The following is a 19,049-nucleotide window of genomic DNA, read 5'->3' as shown; positions in this document are numbered from 1 at the left end:
CTTTTTTTTTTTAATTTTTCGTGGTTGTTAAGCTTTTAAATCTGTAGACTTGTATGCTTTTTAATAATTTAAATTGCAGGCAATATGTCCTCCCCCCCGCCCCCCCCCCCATCACCAGCACGTGGAACAACAGGATTAAAAGCCCAGTAACAGATTATGCATACAGAAACTTAAAGTAGATAAATAGGTGAGGAATGACGTTACAAGTAAGTGCGTAAAAAGGACTGGCTATCCGTGAAGGGATAACTGGTCTTTGCACAGGACGAAAAAAGGATTCTTGTTGGTTCTCAACTTTTCAGAGGTGCCCCCAAACGACCATAATCCCTTTGATGTAAAAGGCGTGCTGACTCATTTTTATTCTTTTTAGTTCCCTTGAGGTAGGGAGCACAAGAAACAATAACCACTTTTTAATCCCTAATCCATTATGGGGTTCCCCATCCATTTGATTTGAAATAAGGTTTAATTGGGTTCCTTCCTGACAAATCATCATTTTTATGGGGAAAAAATGGGCGCATATATACAAGTATAAATGTATGGATATTCTCACCACCCAAAGAGAATTTCAAACATTTCCCAACATCCAACCATTTTGCTATGTGCTGACTGCACATACGCAATATTTTTCTTTAAAAATTAACGTCACTTGTTAGATGTGTAGGTTATTTGGAGACCGACATCTTCTAAGGCTCCACTGGCGTGCTTCCCCCTCCCGTGCAAAGCGCGGGAACATGGGAATCGCCGACTGCCCTGAAATGGGTGGCAACTGCAGTGGGTCTGTATGAGATAACTGAGACATCGGTTGTAAAGACGAACAGAGCCTAACACATAGCTCTATACCGTAAAAGTAGTCTCTGAGCTGACTGCACACACCCCGCGCGCGCGCGCCCCACTCCCCGCGCCTGCTAATTTGGTACCACCCTGTCGGTACAGATACTGCGCAGGCGCCAAGCATGGTAACCGGAAGCGGAAGGCTAGAATGCGTTAGGTGGGCACTTTTGTGATCAGTAGCCATGCGCGGCTGGGAGGCACCAGGGCATCGCCCCACGGCGACCCCGTGCGGGTGCGTCAAACCATCACTGGAGACAGGTAACTTCTGAGAGCCTGGCCGCTTCGCACTCGGAAGAGGGCTAGGTGTAGGTAGCCCACTTCACTGCCGAGAGGAACGTGAAATGTGAGACCCTCAACTGCCGTGCGTCATTATACTTATGGCGAAGGCATAAGTCACGTGCTCCCTCAACCACGTGATGTCTCTGTGGCGGGTGGGATGACGTCATGTCACTTTTCTCGGTAGCTAGGATGCGCCGGGTTTTGGCACGGTGGCTGACAGCCACGGCCAGTATAACGGGCTTTTTCTCTTAGGGGGTTTTCGTTCATATGGGGAAGATAGGTTATATACCGCTGGTATTATGCGGGTGAGGAATTAATAAATGCCACACGCGAGGAGCACCCTGTGCTCTAGGAAGCGAGGAAGGCACGTGGAAAGGTCAGGGGAGGAAATAGTTTTAAACCGGGCCCTGAGGAGATGTAATGATTGTGTTTCTCTATTTGACCTCTTTATGGAGAGCAAAATAGATTCACTTTAGAAACTAGAGGAAGCAAGTGGAAGAAAAAGTAGTCGGCCATCACCCAGAGAAACCCACTGTAAATATCTTGATGTCTGCCTTCCATACTTGTTTTAGTGCCTGCAACCTAGAAATACGAGTTGATATACGATCCCACTGTTAATAAACTTTTTTAAAAAAACTTAAGATTTCATAAAAATCCATGGCAAGTAATAATTTTAATTTTAAGAGGTTACACTATTTTGTTTTATAGATGTCTTCTAATTTAACACGTTCCCTATTGTTGGGCATTTAGGTTATTGCCAGTTTTCATTGTTCTGAATGAAAGTTCTTGAAAGGAAAATCTTCGTGTATGTTCTAAATGTTTGCCTTAAATTTCCTAAAAGTACTGTGACCTAGTCAAAGTTTGTGCTCATTTTAAAAAAATGGTTGCACACTGCAGGCTTACAAGTCTGGTATTTTGACAGGCAGGAAAGAGCGTGGCTCAGAGGTCCACAGAGCGTGGGATTAGGGAGCTGTAAATCCAGAAGTATTAGAAGATGGAACAGGGGGTTAGGGAACCCTTGATTGGATTCAGACTGTAGAAAACTTTGGTCATTAGGCTAAGAGATGTGCCATCTGTTAAGTGAGAAACATGGAAAGTTAGAGTAGCATGACATGAGGAACTCAGAGTCTGGTGGATTAGGGTAGTGAGTTTGGAGGAGGGGAGGGACTGGCAGAGGGGAGACAAATTATAACATGGGTAATTTAATAGCCTAGGCAAGAGATGGAAAGGACCTGAACTTTTCTGTTTGCACAAGACTTGTAAATAAACCTCGTGTAAAAAAACCTCTACATTAATACCTTGTTTTTTTTTTTTTCTTATTACACAATTAATACGGTTGTAATACTGTTAAAAGGAAGGAAAAACCTGAGCAGGGGCTTTAGTAACCACTCCTTGCTGAGCACCTTCCGTTGGACTAGGTGCTTTACATATTTTAGTAATCTTACAACTTTTCAATATAGGTATTATCATCTCGGTTTTATAGATGGGAAAACTGGGAATCAGAGAGGTAGGCAGTTTTACCCCAGGTCACACAGGTAGTGTAATGGCTCTGTGTTGTTTTTGTCCTTTTTCTCTTCTGATAGCAGCCGTAAACCTCCCATGTAACTTTAGGGAGTCACTTCATCCCACTTCTATGTGGGTCTCATGCCAGTGTCACCCTGGCATACCTGTGCTATCCCTGTCCTGCATGTAAGGCAGTGTGATTTAGTTTTGATTGTTCACCCCTGTCGATGTACTGGACATCCTTGAGGGCAAGAACTGCTTCTTATTTATATCTGCACCCAGGCACTTAGCACAGTACATATATCAAATGGTAGATGTTTAATGTTTTGTTTGATTGTTAGTTTGTTTTGAGACATGAGGCAAGATGAAGGAGATTAGAATTCACCCTGGGTGGATGTTCTCAGGTCTTCACTTCAAGTAGAGCATTTAAGTAGCATTTATATTTGGGAAGTATTGAGCATTTGTATTTCACAGCATTTATATAATCCCAAGAACAGGGTACTAATATATAAATAAGTCCCAGAGGGTTCAGGCATATTAGAATATGGTTAAGTTCCCACTAGGATGTGCTGAGAGTGGTCCCAAATTTTAAGAGTGATGTAGTTAAGGGACTCCTGCAACATACCCCTGAGTATTTCAGTTCATGGCTAACCCAGTGTTATCTTGCTTATGTCCTTAATAGAGATGCAAAAGAGGAGTGGAATGCATCTAATTGGTTACAATTTATATTTATCATGCCATGTGTGTAATCTGTGAAAAACAGAAATAGACCAATTCAGTGAAGGGGGTGCTCAGTTGGCTATAAACTTGTAGGCCCCAAGTCAGATAGTCAAGGGCAGAAGTTTTTGATCATAACTGTAGTTACGACATTTCCCACGATAATGAAACATGTTGTGAGTTTCTCCCCAGCATACTGTTAACTTGTGATAAAAGTTCCTGTTTTGTATCTTTTCCTCAAACTTAGCACAATGTCAGGCAATTGTAGATGCTTGGGAAGTGTTTGTTAAACAAATGAAAACAGAACATAGGGATCCCAGCTGATTAGATTAGGAGTCCTTTTTGGTCATTTTCTTCATGACATTTGAATGAACACCAGAGAATTGTTTGACCTCCTTTTCTTCATCTTTCAGATATTTACTATATCTGTTCCACAGAGCCTAGATGAGGGAGGAAAAAAACCTATAAACATACTTGGAAGAAATTTAAAGTCATCAAAAAAGTACACAATATGCATGGATCTTAGAATAATAATATCAAGAAAGAGAAAGCAAGCCTGAGAAGAGGACAGTTTGAACCCAGTTTTTATATCTCCAAAGACAAAATAAATGAGATAATTAATTATGCATATGCATCCGATAAAATCATATTGAATAAGGACATGAGCGATAAAGATCCCAGTCAGGCTCCTGTTTATCTCGAGGGGAAAGGAGGGCTGTGGGGTAGGAGAGGAGCAACGTGAAAAGATGCAAGTTGTTGGCAAAAGCTATACTTCTTGGGCTGGGTGGAAAGTACACAGGATAGCATTATAATATTATGTTTTATTACTTACAAATGTCTCATGTATATTTTATGTCCCAATTAATTTTGTTTTCAAAGTGAAAAGCAATGAAAGGCGCCGTGAGGGACAGCCCCAGGCCCACAGTCGCACCGCCTGTGCTGGTCGGAGAGATGGCACGGGAGCCAGAGATAAAATGAGAGTCCCTCTAGAGTGTCTTCATATCGTCTCTTAAAAGCAGTTAATAAAGCCTTGATGAAATGTGGGGAAAAAGTTTATAAATTCAGAATGATGGTTATGGATACCTTGCTTTAAACCTATCCTGATGCCGCCTTGCCAATATTTCCTTTCGAAAGACGTTACTGCTTTTTAAAATTTTTTAAATATGGTTTGTGATCATTGAAAATTTACAAATATTATAGAAATTACAAAATTAAATGTAAAAGTACTCCAGATCTCTCTCTAGCTATTTTAACCACTGTTATCATTTGGTGAATATCCTTCCAGGTAGCTTTCTAGATATATATGTACATATTTAGATAGGTAAATACATACACAAATTTTCATAGCTAGGATTATGTTACACATATTTCTCTTTTGTCACTTCCCTTTTTAATCACTTAACACTTATGTAATCCTTTCTCCATGCAACATGAATTTTTTGAGTACCTAATGCCTTGCAGACAAGTACCACTGGATAATAACATGGCAATAAACAAAACAGGAAATCTCCTGCCTACATGGATCTTACATTTTGGAGGGACAGAGAGTAACTACACCAAGCCTAACCTGAAATCTACCTGCCTGTAGGTGTTTTAGTAGTATGATTCCTTACATTCAAGTTATTGTTTACTTAAACTAGTTCGTTTCATATGTTATTTTCAATTGAAAGCATCTCTACTTAAATACAACCACTGTTTCCTTTCATATTCATTGCCTTGTACTTCACATTCTAGCCAATCAAGATAGCTTGTTCCTTGTATATCCAACAATATTTCTCATTTGACTCTGTGCATGTTATTCTCTCTATTTGAAATACCCTCTTAGCCCTGACCAGAGTCACGTAACTTCATAATGGTAGTATGGAATTTGAATTTTGGTCATAGTAGGCCTTCTAACATAGTAGGCCTCCTTTCCTTTTTCATTTCTTAGACTTGTGCTCTTTCCAGTGTATCATCTAAAGGTATATAACAATGTGTATTTAATGATGAGGGTATTTGTATGTATTCATGAATACGGTAAGAATCATGTTCCATAGTTGAATAATACCTAATAGATTTTAAAACTATGAAATCACTGCATTAAAAAAAACACGTTTTCCAACATCGTTGATGACCTTTTGACTAATGATTTCTTATCTAATTTTCTCCTGTAGGGAATCTTTTAACTGAGCCGATTGGCTACTTGGAATCCTGTTTCTCAGCCAAGAATGGTACTCCAAGGCAGCCATCCATTTGTAGCCATTCAAGGGCTTGTTTGAGAATTAGAAAGAGCATCTTTAATAATCCTGAACATTCCTTGATGGGTTTAGAACAGTTTTCTCATGTTTGGTAAGTTTCATAGCTCGAAGTGGTACTTTGGGTCAGATCTTGCGCCTGAGCAAAAAGTATTCCAGTCGATAAGCAACCACTGATGGCGGAAACCTCGGAGCCTGCCATCCAGACCACCCTTGTCTATTGCATGAAATTCCTGTGGTGTATTCGCGCATGTGATTGCGTAACTCAGACACCCTGAGGGAGCTCGGGATGTACTGAGGGGGCACTGTTCAGTTGCATTTGTTCTAATTGTGATCAGTGCCTTTCTGTTGAGCTGAAATCTGTAGATCTTGATTCTGTGTATGAGTAGTGATTCTGTCCTCTACACCAGGAGTCAGCAAGCTGTGGCCAATGGACCAAACCCATCCTACCTTCTGATTTTGTAAATAAATTTATGGGAACAACCACATGGGTTTGTTAACGTGTTGCAGCAGCAGAGTTGAATACTTACAGCAGAGACTGGTTGGCCTGCAAACCCTAAAATGTTTACTATCTGACCCTTTACAGAAGAAGCTTGTGGACCCTGCCCTCAACCCACCAAGAATTAAGTCTACTCATTCTAAAAGACAAAAATACCTGAGCATACCTTAGAAATCTGGATACTTTAAATAAAGTATTACTTATGTTAAAGCTTGTTTATATTAATGTCACTTGGAATTCTGTCTGTTCTTCCTCACCCCAACATCAGCAGTCCAGATTGGTCTAATTTAACTGGTGAAGACCTGAAATTAAGTGTTTATTGTGAAATAGTTATTTTTTATGTTAATCTGGGAACATGGGTAGAGTAGAAAGAACACAGGTGTTCTGACCTAGTTTTTATGATTGTGGTTGAATTATTTAAGTTGAGAACATTACTGAGGCCCCAGCTGGGTAGCTCAGTTGGTTAGAGTGTCATACTGATATGCCAGGGTTGTGGGTTCAAACTCCGGTGAAGGCATATACAAGTGTCAACCAATGAATGCATAAATAAGTAGAACAACAGATCAATGTTTCTTTCTATCTCTCTCTCTTCCTCTCTGAAAAAAATGAATGAAACAAAGCAAAACACTGCCAAAACATTGATATAAAAAAATGGACTCAGGAGAATATAGATTTTTTTCCTTATTTCTCCTATTTTTCTCCTCTTTCATCCCCAATCCCCAGTACTTTTCAGAGATTATCACTGTTAACAGCTCAGTGTATATTCTGCCAGATCTTTTCTTCTTGTTTTTTTTTTTAATACACATAGAAGCATAAATATACACATACAGAGTGGGTTTATTTTATTTTTTAAATATTTTATTTTTTTATTTTTTAGAGAGGGAAGGGAGGGAGAAAGAGAGAGGGAAACATCAATGTGCGGTTGCTGGGGGTTATGGCCTGCAACCCAGGCATGTACCCTGACTGGGAATCAAACCTGCGACACTTTGGTTTGCAGCCCGCACTCAATCCACTGAGCTACGCCAGCCAGGGTCCAGAGTGGGTTTATTTTTAAAAAATGGAATATGTTTTCTTAGTATATATCATGACAGTACATATAGACTTACCTTTTTTTTGTTTTAATGGCTGCCTATTATTGCAGTTCACTTATTAATGGAGACTTATTTTGCTATTATAGTAATGCTCTAACAAACTCCCTAGATACGTATTCTTGGGCAATTGTATATTTTTATGAATAGGATATCAGAAGTGGCTGTATTGGGTTAAAATTTTGGAGTACTCTTGCCAAATTGCCCTTTAAAAAGCTTAACCAATTTATACTTCAAAGGTATGTAAAAATGTCCTTTACTCATTTGTCAATAGTATATGTTACCAGTTTTTAACATATTTGCCTGACAGGAAAAAACAGTATTTTGTTTTAGTTTAATTTCTTAATTATTAGCAAGTTCAACATCTTTTCATATGGTTGGTAGCTATTTCTGTTTTGTTTGTGAATGGCCTGTGTATGCTCTTTGTTCAGTTTCCTATATGGAGTTGTCCTTTACTCTCATTTGTAGGAGCGGTTTCTGTACCACAGGTAGTGACCCATTGTCTGTTAAACCCAGTGAACGTTTTCTCCTGGGGTGACATTTTGTAGTATGTTAATTTAATGATTTCCAATTTGTTACTGTTTTTCTTCATAGATTCTTGCTTTTGGTCTTTTATGTATGCATTTATTTAATCCTCAACCAAAGATAATTTTTTCATTGCTTTCAGAGAGAGGTGAAGGGACAGAGACATCGATATGAGAGAGAAACATTGACTGGCTGCCTTCTCAGAAAGGCTCTGACCGGGGATTGAACCCACAGTGTGGCTATGTGCCCCAACCCGGAATCAAACCCTTGACCCTTTGGTCTGTAGTATGATGCTCCAACCAAATGAGCCATACTGGCCAGGGCCTTGCTTTTGATCTTGTGTAGAAAGGCCTAGTCAAGTTATTTAACATTTCTGAACCTCAATTTTGTCATCCTTAAAATGGGGGATAAATTATACTTCTTAAGGTTCTTAAGCAGATGAAATGAAATGAGTATAAAAATGTTTAGCATACCACCTGGCATATACAGGCACTTACCTAGTGAACATTGTTCATCTAGGCACTACTAGACAGACATCCGTCTGGTCCTTAGCATGTGCCGGTCATTGTGTGCGTAAGGTAAGACTTCGTCTTCCTTCAAGAAAAGGGATGGTGTTCTTACCATAGGTTATATTTTAATACTATTTAAAAGCATTTCTTTCTGCTTTAATTTGTGGGGATTAAAGTTTTTCCCCCTCATTATGATAAGTTTGTGATTTTTTTTTCCTTACTCAATGGTTTGGTGTCTTTTCAATAGGATCTTGTTTGTTTTTCACAAAAATGGTCATTTGAGCTGTAAGGCAAAAGTGCAGCCTCCTCGGCTGAACGGCGCGAAGACTGGCGTTTTCTCCACGAGGAGCCCACATCGTCCCAATGCCATAGGACTGACCCTGGCCAAGCTGGAAAGAGTGGAAGGTAACACATGTCCTTTCTACTTTTACCCTTTTTTCCCTAAAAAGTATTATAAAATGAATGTAGTGTTCAGCCCTGGCTGTTACTCAGACAAGCGCCAGAGGTGGTAACCCCTGAGAACCACCAGACATTGAAGGAAATGCTTAATAAATGTTAGCATTGAAACCCCTTGATAGAAGCTCTCAGAGGATGCTCAGTGCTTGTTTATATTATTACATATATCAAAAGTTTAAATTATTTAAAAATAACTTTTAAGGTTTTATAATGATCAAATTAGTAACTTAATTTTCTAGGACTTAGAATACAATAAATGCAAAATGATTAAAAAGTAGTTGGACACTTTCAGAATTTTTTTTTTAATTTTTTAATTTAATTTAATTTTATTATTATTTTTAAAAATATTTTATTTACTTATTTTTAGAGAGGGAAGGGAAGGAGATAGAAAGAGAGAGAGAGAGAGAAACATCAATATGCGGTTGCTGGGGGTTATGGCCTGCAACCCAGGCATGTACCCTGGCTGGGAATAGAACCTGGGACACTTTGGTTCCCAGCCCGCACTCAATCCACTGAGCTACGCCAGCCAGGGCTATTTTATTTTTTTATTTTAATCATTGTTCAAGTACAGTTTTCTCCCTTTTACTCCCAACCCTCCCCTCTTCCCTCCCATTACCACCCTCCCCCTAGTTTTTGTCCATGTGTCCTTTAAATTTGTTCCTGTAAACCCTTCCCATTGTCCCCTGAAATTCCCTCTTCTCTCCCCTGTGGTCACTGTCAGCCTGTCCTCTATTTCAGTGACACTTTAAGAATTTTCAAGGAATGGTTGTACATGCATATGTGGGCAGTGTAGGGTGGCGGTGTATCATTCCTTCTTTGCAGCCTTGAGGAAGGGAACGTGCATTGTGGCTGCCGTGCGTCTGCCAACTGTGATGTGTGGCAGAGGTCTGGGATGAGTCACAGTGAGGATCAGCCATCTGTCAGATTGTGGGAGTATCTGTGTAGAATTCCGGATTGGTTTTAACTCCATGTTCACATATAATCTAGTCACAAAGCCACACCATTTTGGAAAGCAGGCATCCCTGTCTTGAATCACTCGGACCTATTCAGCACATTTGTTAGAGAAGCAGAAAATGAAACAGCAGGTAGACTGGGAGTCAGAAGACCATTCCAAGCTTCAGCCCACTTATTTGTCCAGTGGGCAAAGGAGAAGGATCTGCCCTCTCTGGAACTCTGTGTGATTTTTTTGAGGATCTTATGAGGCAAAAGCTGTAAGAGTACTTTTCAGACTGTTGGGTGCTAAAAAGATGAGAGCAGTTATTTTGCTTATACTTTCCCAGAACTTGAACTCTGTTGCTGGATTGTGTTTAACTGGACCTTGGGTATCTTTTCTGAAAAAATTCTGTAGCCTATCCAACTGGAGTTTTACCCATTTTTGATGGCTAACCAACTTGGGTGAATAATAATAGAACATTTTATGATCATTCGTACAACCCACACGTATTTTCTAAGCACTGACTATGTGCCTGGCATTATTCTCGGTGCTGGGGATAGTGTGGTGAACAAGTCAGATAAAAATCCTTGCCATACAGAAGAACTTCACATTCTAATGGGGGAGATCAAATCAGAAAAATGAAAGGCAAGGACAGTAGTACTATAGATACTCATATTAAATAAGCATTATAGTGACTGCTAGTGTTCGTGTAGTCTTATAGTTTCAAAAGAATGCTCATGTATGTTCTCTCACAGGGGTTCTCCGGGTGTGATAGGGTAGCAGTCTCCATCATGGATGAGGGCACTGACGTCCTTTCATGTTAGATAATTTATCTAATAGCATCTAGACAGGAGATTGTCTGACTCCAAATCCCGTGAACTCTTACCTTTGCTACGGTGGTGCTTTTTCTTTATTCTGTGGTCATTGTTAGGCATCATCACTTAAAAATGCAAAATCATCTTCCCAAAGCTCCAGATTCATTCACAGTAAGCATAATTTTAGAAATCAAAGTCCTTTGTTAATCGTGTTTTTCTTAAATGGAGACAGAATTGAATGTGATCACGTGCAGTTTTTAGATTCTCAGGTGGCCAAATTTCCAACGATCAAGTTAGTAGAATTTGCACCAGTAGTAGGAACTGGACAGCAGCTGTGTGAGTGGGAAGACAGGAGATCTGTTCTTAGTATTTGGTAGTGCCGAGCTGTGTTCTGCTTAATTGAGTCTTGGTGAAATGTTAGATTTCAATTGCTACATAACAAATTATGTACTTAGCAATTTAAATGTCGCAGATTTATTATGTGTTTGAAACACGGTTATGTTTTTGTGGGTCAAGAGCTGGGTTCTCTGCTTAGGGTCTCACTAGGCTGCAAATAAAGTGTCAGCTGGGATGAGTTCTTATTTTGAGGCCTGACTGCGGAAGAATTCACTTCCAAGCTCACTCAGGTTGTTGGCAGAATTCACTTCTTTGTAGTCGTGGGGCTCCTAGACACCACCCGCAGTTCCTTGCCATACGGGCTTTCCCTGGGTGGCTGCTTTCTTCATCAGGCCCTCAGGGAGTGTCTATTGAGTGAGTCTGCCAGCAAGCACAGGAATCTTAGATAACGTAATATAGTCACTGGAGTGATTTCAAGGCACACTCATGAGGATGGGATTGTACAGAGCCGTGAATGCCAGGATGTGGGCATCATGGGGGACACCTCAGAGTCTGTTTGCCACAATGGAAACCCTCCTCGGTCCCACAGAGATACACTGAGGACACTGATGTGCCTGCCACAGAGTTAGAAGCCCCAGTGATGCAAAGGTGGGTCAGCCCCACCCGGTGCTGAAGGGCTCAAGTGCGCACTGTCTGGGGAGAGAGTGACTCTAAGGAGAGCATTGCCAGACCACATGAAAAGGCTCTAGGAGAGGTTTGTATACAGGTTCCTCTGGAACCCAAAGGAAAGAATGCTTACGTCTAGCAGAGCCAGAAAGGCTTTGTAGGAGAGGTGTTATGTGAGAGCCTTGAAGAGCAAGCGGGAGTTTGACAGGTAAAGAAGAGAGTGGATTTCCGGTGTATGTCAGCAGCAGGTGTGAGAGAGCCAGGTACATAGGCCTGGTGGGGCATAGGTAGATAATGTTGGTTCTCTGATTGTTCGTACTATTCCTAAGAGGTATTTTTTTACACCATAGGTGGCGCTATATACCTTTCTGGAATTGACATGATTCACGGCACACCTGTACTGGACATAAAACCCTACATAGCTGATTATGACTTGCCACAAAATTTGATGGAGCCTTTAGGGGAGTGTGATCTACAGAATAAACAGTATACACCAAAAGCCGTGTCCTGGTCTGGTGGCAAGACTGACGGCTGCGCCCAGCAGCAGGTCTCAGGGCACGATGCACCGCAGCCCCGCGGCCGCTCTGAGGAGAAACCTGCGTGTGCCAAAGACAGAACTTCAGGAGAACACGGCCTGCAGCACAGTGATGTGGCCACAGTCCAGCGGAGCTCACCTGAGCACAGGGAGGTAGCCGCGCACTCGGGTTTCGAGTCCGGAAGTGGCCAGAGACTGAGTGTGGCAGAGGAGCAGATTGGCTCATGTCGCCTGGAGAAGAGCTTTTCAGAGGAGGGCACAGATGAGAGGCTGCGGAGAGGGAAAGGAGTAGTGGTCCGGCAGGAGAACAGCGCAGAGGTGCAGCCCGCAGCTCCTCACTGCCCTTCCACGATGGCGGACGCAGCCCACTGCAGTGTGGTTCCCACCTGGGTGCGAGAGGCCCCTGTGGCCACCTTGGGTGTCCGGTTTACTCCTCACGCAGAGATGGACCTTGAACACCTCGGTTCCAAAGGTAAACCAGGTACTTTCCATTTCTTATTTTTGAATGAGAGATGAGCTTTCAGTAAGAAATTTAGCCAAATTTGGTATTTCTGAGGGCAGAGTCTTTTAGCACAGAAATTGTCTCTATAAAGTCCCAGCACTGGAGACATGTACTTATTGCAGAACAGAGGCCATAGGGCTTTCGCTTGGACCCTGTTGAACACATGGTTCTTTTTTTTTTAAAGATTTTATTTATTTATTTTTAGGGAGGGAAGGGAGGGGGGAAGGGGGGGGGGAGAAACATCATTGTGCGGTTGCTGGGGGTTATGGCCTGCAACCCAGTAATGTACCCTAGCTGGGAATCGAACCAGGGACACTTTGGTTCCCAGCCCGCGCTCAATCCACTGAGCTATGCCAGCCAGGGCGAACACATGGTTCTTATAAAACATCATTATCTGGTGTCTCCAGCCCACAGCAGATCCCAAGCAGCCATCTAGAACAAAGGACAGGACTGATAACAGGTAGGTGCAGTGGTTCTGGTAAGAAGTAGCCAGTTAGGAAGGAGATGTTAGATTTCATCTGCCGCTGGAGGGTTGTACTTCTCATTCCTTCCTAAGGCTTTAAGTTTAAGCAGGGCATTTGATTTTTAAGTTTATCTCTTTATTTAAAATGTTTTGTTTATGGCCCTGGCTGGTATGGCTCAGTGGATTGAGTGCCGGCCTGTGATCCAAAGGGTCACGGGTTTGATTCCCAGTCAGGGCACGTGCCTGGGTTTCACGCCAGGTCCCCAGTAGGGGGCACGTGAGAGGCAACCACACATTAATGTTTCTCTCCCTCTTTCTCCCTCCCTTCCTGTCTCTCTAAAAATAAAGAAATAAAATCTTAAAAAATAAAATAAAAAGTTTTGTTTATGAACGTTGTTTTAGCACGCTGTGCAGTTGATAGGGAGGAGGAAGTTCAGTTTTAAAAGGGCTGTTGTGGTAGAACCAAGTGGTACTGCATAGAAGATGCTCTGTACCTGCCCCCCCTCCCCGTCTCGTGGTCATCGTTGAATGCTTCCTACTTGGAAAAAAGTTTTATCTTTTTCATACTACAGTGTTGTACTTTATTGATTAAAAGTGGTTAAAAAGAAATGACAAAATATGACTATAAAACAGGGATTGATTTATAACAGACAGCAGAATTTAGAGCCAGGATAGAAGTAAGAAACGACTTCAGAAAGTTCAGAGTCTAGAAAAGATGAAAGACTGAACTGAGGGGAGGGAGACTGGTACTAGGACAGAGTGCTGTGGGAGCTCGAGGGAGAGGGTTCTGACCTGGGCAGTGGGGAGAAAATCTGGGAAGGCTTCCTGGAGGAAAAGGAAAGTATTGGAGCTGAGCCCAGAAGGATAAGTAGGCAGGGAAGGGAGGGAAGGCACCTATGCCAAACGAATAGCCAGGCAAAGGCCTGGAGTTGCTACCAGACACTGTTACTGAAGTGTGTGAATTTTTTTCTTTTTTTTCCCCCTGTTTCCATTTTTTCATTTTTTTTTCTTTGTTGTATGTGATGCTTTTGGAACTCTGCTTTTTCTAGTGGCCTTAGTCATTTTATTAGCCATGAAACAAAGGAATCTTAGCAGTGTGTAATTGGTTGTTGGTTTTTGACCAAAAATTGAACTTCATGCCTTTGCTTAACTTACCAACTTATTTATTGGATATAGCCAAGAATGAGTTGTGGCTGTTTTCTGAAAACTGAGTTTACTTTTGGAAAGGTAAAAACCCACAGCCACTCTAGATGATATTTTGAACAGGAACAACATTGTTTACAGCACACGCCTTTCTGGCAGGGCCTGGCCTTCATTTTCATGTACATGTCATGTTGTGGCTGGTAAAAATTAGGTCACAGTTAATTTTAAAAAGTTTTTATCCTCACCTGATGACATGCTTATTAGTTTTAGAAAGAGGGAAAGAAAGGGGTGTGTTTGGGGGGCGGAGAGAGAGAGAGAGAGAAACCGATCAGTTACCTCCTGTATATGCACCCTGACTGGGGACCTGACCAAACCCACGACCTAGGCATGTGCCCTGACTAAGAATTAAATCTGTCACCTTTCTGTTTACAGGACAATGCTCCAACCCCCTGGGCCACACTGGCCAGGGTCACAGTTAATGTTTTATTTGACTATTTTTTAAAATTAAAATATCTACAATGCTATACATGCGGGCGGTTTTGCCATTTGGTGGGGTAAACATCTGTTCATCTGGGTGGAATGGGATGGCCTGTTCTTTCGTGATGGCATTGAACTTTCTCAGTGTATCTGTTTCACAGTTTTCATAAGGACTCTCTCACGTCCTTGTTCTTTAGAGAACGTGGTGTCGCTTAACTGTTGGGCCGTGACACCTGCTCTCTGAGGCACCCTCCCTTGCTCTGGGTATGTGTGGGTTTAGACCTCTTTCTTGTGGCTCTCTGAGAATGCTGGGACTGTGACCTGAGCAGTCCCAGCATTCTCAGGCATGCTCAGGCATTTCCCTGAATAGGCCTCCATTTCTTCTGAGACGAAAATGACAAGGAATTGAATTAAAGTCTACACTGAGTGTAGAAAAGTGACATTTAGGTTGCCAGCAAACGAAAGCTCAGCTCTCCTATTAGGGGGCTAAGGAAATATATCACCATGATTTTTTTGTTCAGCAAGTGAAGATTTGGGGCAGACGCATAAGTTGAATGACACTTGAAAGCTTCCTGAAGGAAAAATATTAATCTAAACACCACTTGAAGGTGACATTTCTGTAATGACCGACTAGATTTCGAAACCCTGTTCATTTCAGGTGATATTCAGGGAACCAACCAAACTCCTCAATGAAGTTCACTGTAATAAAGTTTGACTTGCATGAGTTTGAGTGTTAAGTTGTGGTGTTCTCATTGCAGACATTGGTCAGGCCTCCTTTAAGTATTTTCAGACAGTAGAGGAAGCAAGAGGTGCCATTGAGGCTGTGTTGTCAGCTGACCCTCGGTCTACATATCGACGGAAGCTCTGCCAGGACCGCCTTTTCTACTTTACCGTAGACACAGCCCACGTCACGTGCTGGTTTGGTGATGGCTTTGCAGAGGTTCTAAGGATCAAGCCAGCTTCTGAGCCTGTTCACATGACTGACCCTGGGGAGTCCTTGGTGTCCCTGGGATCGTAAGTAGCTTCCATCACGTCTTTAAGGCCACCTGTTTGACTTTGGTTGTGACTGGTGGATTTTTTTGTACAAGCTAATGATGTGCCTTCTTTGCAGAAAGAAGCAATACTTTGTGGTCTCACTGTTTTGATTGATTTAAGTTGTTCATAATTTTATTTGAAAAACATGTACATATTTTAATAAACCTATAGATAAAATTTAAAGAAATTGCTGTGTGCTTCTTGATTGGTTACTATTGAAGAATCCAAAGGTGATGCTGTCTCACTGATGTCTGGAAGAAGCTGATTATTCTTGGCACGTGGTGAAATTGGGCGGAGATCATTTTAACAGCGACTTTCAAGCTGAGGGGACTTGTTCAGCTGTTCATATTGGGTTCCTGTTCGGAAAAGCCTGACCTCTCTAGTTGATTCTAAATCAGGCTGTTACTATGTCTTAGGAAACAAACAAATCAAAAACAAGTAGTTATAAAGCTCTGTAGAGATTGAACCCCTGTGCTTCAGAGACTATCTCTCACACACACACACACACACACGTGTACATATATATTTAACCCCGATTCCAGAATAGAGACTCATATTTCTTTGTATCAAAAAAAAAATCACCCCGAGAAGTCCAAGAAAATAACTTTTAATTACTGATTTATTTCTTAGGTATTCTATGACTGTCTGGTGGGTTAGGTTTTGGTGATTAAATGAGATGAACAAGATGCAGTTCTTGTTGCAAATCATAGTTAGTGGAGGAGGAAGACATAAGGACACTACTGTATTACAGTTAGATACATATAATAATTAAGTCCACACACGGTTCCTGTGAGTCCCACCACGTGGGAAGCAGTCACAAGGATATATTGGCTATAGGTCATTTTATTGATGGGATCTCATATGACAAGATTCACAATCAGCATAACCAAGTCAGACACCTGTAAGCATGACGTGGGCTTCCCCAGTCACAGTTGTGGATCTCGACAGTTGATCGATCACGGCTTTGGAATGAGCCCCACTGCCTGCAGGTTCTTGCTCAGAGTCCTGTGTGGCTGATGACACTGCACTCCCGAATCAAACTGGGTTGTCTCTGAGGTTACTCAGAACCTCTTGGGGGAGTATCTTTAATTTGATTTTTAAAAGCTTTTTATTTTGAGATCATAATAGATTCAAAAGAAGTTGCAAAAATAGTGCAGAGGTCCTGAGTACCCTTCACCTAGCTTCTGGCTGTGTTAGCATCTTACATAGCTATAGTATATTGTTAAAACTAGGAAGTTGACATTGGGTTAATCTATTCTAAATTTCCTCTTTGATGTTTTTTCTCTTAAAATTATTTTGAGACTGAATCAGGGCTTGGAGCACAAAATGTTGGTACTTAATAAGGAAAAAATAAGTCCGAGCATGATACCAGTGAGCCTTCTAGAAAAGGACTGTTCAGCTGTTTGGGGTTTTAGTCCACTCTCAAACTTCTAGAACTGAAATCCTAAATAGAACCCAGCTCAGGATTTTGCACCTCCGTAAACGGGACTGGTTGGTATTCCTAGGAAAATTGGTTTCTACCTTTTCGTCCTCACCAATGCTTTTCCTTTCATGAAGGGCATCCTACACTGTCATCTGTCTCAATTTGTTAAAATCCCACTTAGTCTTCAAATGCTAGAGTCATGCCCGCTAGCCAGGTGCAATTCCTTCTGTTTCTTTTTTGTTTTTGCTTATAGAGCATTGTGCTTGTATGTTTCTAGTGGTAGCTACCTTATTCCACTTGGCACTTGAGCTCTTTAAGAATGCATTTCAGTAGAATACCTTTTTAGATATTCATAAGTGAAATGAAATGCACATACTGTAGTGTAAAGTATCTGAGGGAAGGGGCTGCCTTATCAATATTTGTCTTTGATGTAGTGCACAGCAGTGGCCTGTGTTGTTGCTGAGCTGTGAGAAGAAGACACCAGTAGCTTTTAGTATGTGCACATTTAGATTTAAATTTCTTCAGCAGTTAATTAAGATATCTTAGAAAATATTCCAAAATTTTAGTCCTAAGGAATATTTTCTTTCTGAATCTAGAAGTCAAGGAAATGAAGATTAATCATTCTCTTTTTTAAACTTTTTTAAAAGTTTCCTTTTTTTAAAGATTTTATTTATTTTTTATTTTACTTTATTTATTTATTTATTTATTTATTTATTTATTTATTTATTTATTTATTTGAGAGGGAAGGGAGGGAGAAAGAGAGAGAGAGAAACATCAATGTGCAGTTGCTGGGGGTCATGGCCTGCAACCCAGACATGTACCCTGACTGGGAATTGAACCTGCGACACTTTGGTTCACAGCCCGTGCTCAATCCACTGAGCTATACCAGCCAGGGCAATTTTCATTCTTTTTAAAAAAAATTTTTTATAAGAGTTTAATAAGTGGTACAAGTTAATCTTTTTCTCTCTCTCTCTTTCTCTCTCTCTCTACCCCAAAATCAATTTAAAAAGAAAAGAGTTTATTTGACCCAAAGTGATGATATGGCAGGGAGCAAAATCTTAGATGCTCCCTCAAAAATTCTTTTAATAAAGTAGAAACTGATTTTATTATTTATGCCTGGGCCAATTTTTGTTTGTTTATTCAGAAAGTTATAAAATACAAAAAGATACTTTTTACTTTCCTTCATATTTTTCTTGCATTAGATCACTTTGCTTTATTTTCTCATCCACAAATTGGGGAATGATATTATGTACTTTGTATGGTGCGTGTGGGATTTACTCGAAGCACTCCACGGAGAGCACTTAGAACAGCGTCTGGCACAGACTGAGCACCAGGCAGCATCTAGCTAGCATTACCAGTCACGAGATGGCTGCTCCTTCAGGAAGCAGCGAACACTCTGGGAGTCGGGCAGATTTTCCCTGCCCTGTGTCTTTGTCTGATTGCCCTCAGAGCCTGCGCATCCGGGTGATTGGAACCAAAGCGGCCCGAGCCCCTTTCCCTCCGTCACCTGACATGCCCACAGCCAGGTCTGAGCAAATGTTGCTGGTGTGTTTAGATGAGGGGTTCTACTACTGTTTCTTCTTGGTGGGGTGAATCAGTTTCCATCTAATTGCTTATTTATGACTATGTATACTATGTTAGTTTAATAAAATTTAAGCTTCATACAAAAAAGAGTCTGATTTATTCACAATACCTCAGCCTTGACACACTGCCTTGCGTATTGTAGGCTTTCGTTTGTTGAGAGAATGAGTCAGGTAATGGAGTTAAAAAAGAGAGACATGATTTGTTTTACTGACCTTTAGAAGGTATCCTATAGATGAACTCTTTTTTGAGGACAACTAATCTGTGTTTATTTTTAAAAGAAATTGTTATCTTAAAAATGTTTTTTAATGTATTGATTTTTTTTAGAGAGACAGAAACATTGATTTGCTGTTCCACTTATTTTTGCATTCATTAGTTGATTTTCATATGTGATCTCACAGGGAATTGAACCCCATAACCCTGGTGTATTGGGATCTAACCAACTGACCTACACAGCCAAAGCTATAACTGTTTTTAGTACAAACATAAATCACTCCTTGT

General features: G+C 41.0%; 1 protein-coding gene across 3 annotated transcripts; it reads left to right on the top strand.

The window, feature by feature from the left end:
• Positions 1–959: 959 nt before the first annotated feature.
• Positions 960–15,724, top strand: TRMO (tRNA methyltransferase O). Of its 3 annotated transcripts, XM_045841020.1 has the most exons (6): positions 981–1,086; positions 4,789–4,911; positions 5,481–5,655; positions 8,430–8,587; positions 11,740–12,405; positions 15,268–15,724. In XM_045841020.1, the coding sequence occupies exons 3-6, from the start codon at positions 5,627–5,629 to the stop codon at positions 15,525–15,527; spliced, it is 1,113 nt and encodes a 370-aa protein (XP_045696976.1). In that variant the 5' UTR covers positions 981–1,086; positions 4,789–4,911; positions 5,481–5,626; the 3' UTR covers positions 15,528–15,724. The 3 variants fall into 3 exon arrangements, with proteins under 3 accessions (XP_045696975.1, XP_045696974.1, XP_045696976.1); XM_045841019.1 differs by lacking the exon at positions 4,789–4,911 and having other exon boundaries at positions 960–1,086; positions 11,740–12,396; XM_045841018.1 differs by lacking the exon at positions 4,789–4,911 and having other exon boundaries at positions 960–1,086.
• Positions 15,725–19,049: the final 3,325 nt, after the last annotated feature.

The sequence above is a fragment of the Phyllostomus hastatus genome, unplaced genomic scaffold (assembly GCF_019186645.2).
Source record: "Phyllostomus hastatus isolate PE091 unplaced genomic scaffold, TTU_PhHast_1.1 phas_contig_34, whole genome shotgun sequence".
NCBI classification, from domain to species: Eukaryota; Metazoa; Chordata; class Mammalia; order Chiroptera; family Phyllostomidae; genus Phyllostomus; species Phyllostomus hastatus.
This window is presented reverse-complemented; position numbering and strand designations above follow the sequence as displayed.

Coding starts and splice junctions, on each gene's coding strand:
- TRMO (XM_045841018.1), top strand. CDS start 1,011: ATGCGCGGCTGGGAGGCACCAGGGCATCGCCCCACGGCGACCCCGTGC. Junction 5,656..8,429: donor GAACAGTTTTCTCATGTTTG/GTAAGTTTCATA, acceptor TCTTTTCAATAG/GATCTTGTTTGTTTTTCACA. Junction 8,588..11,739: donor CAAGCTGGAAAGAGTGGAAG/GTAACACATGTC, acceptor TTTACACCATAG/GTGGCGCTATATACCTTTCT.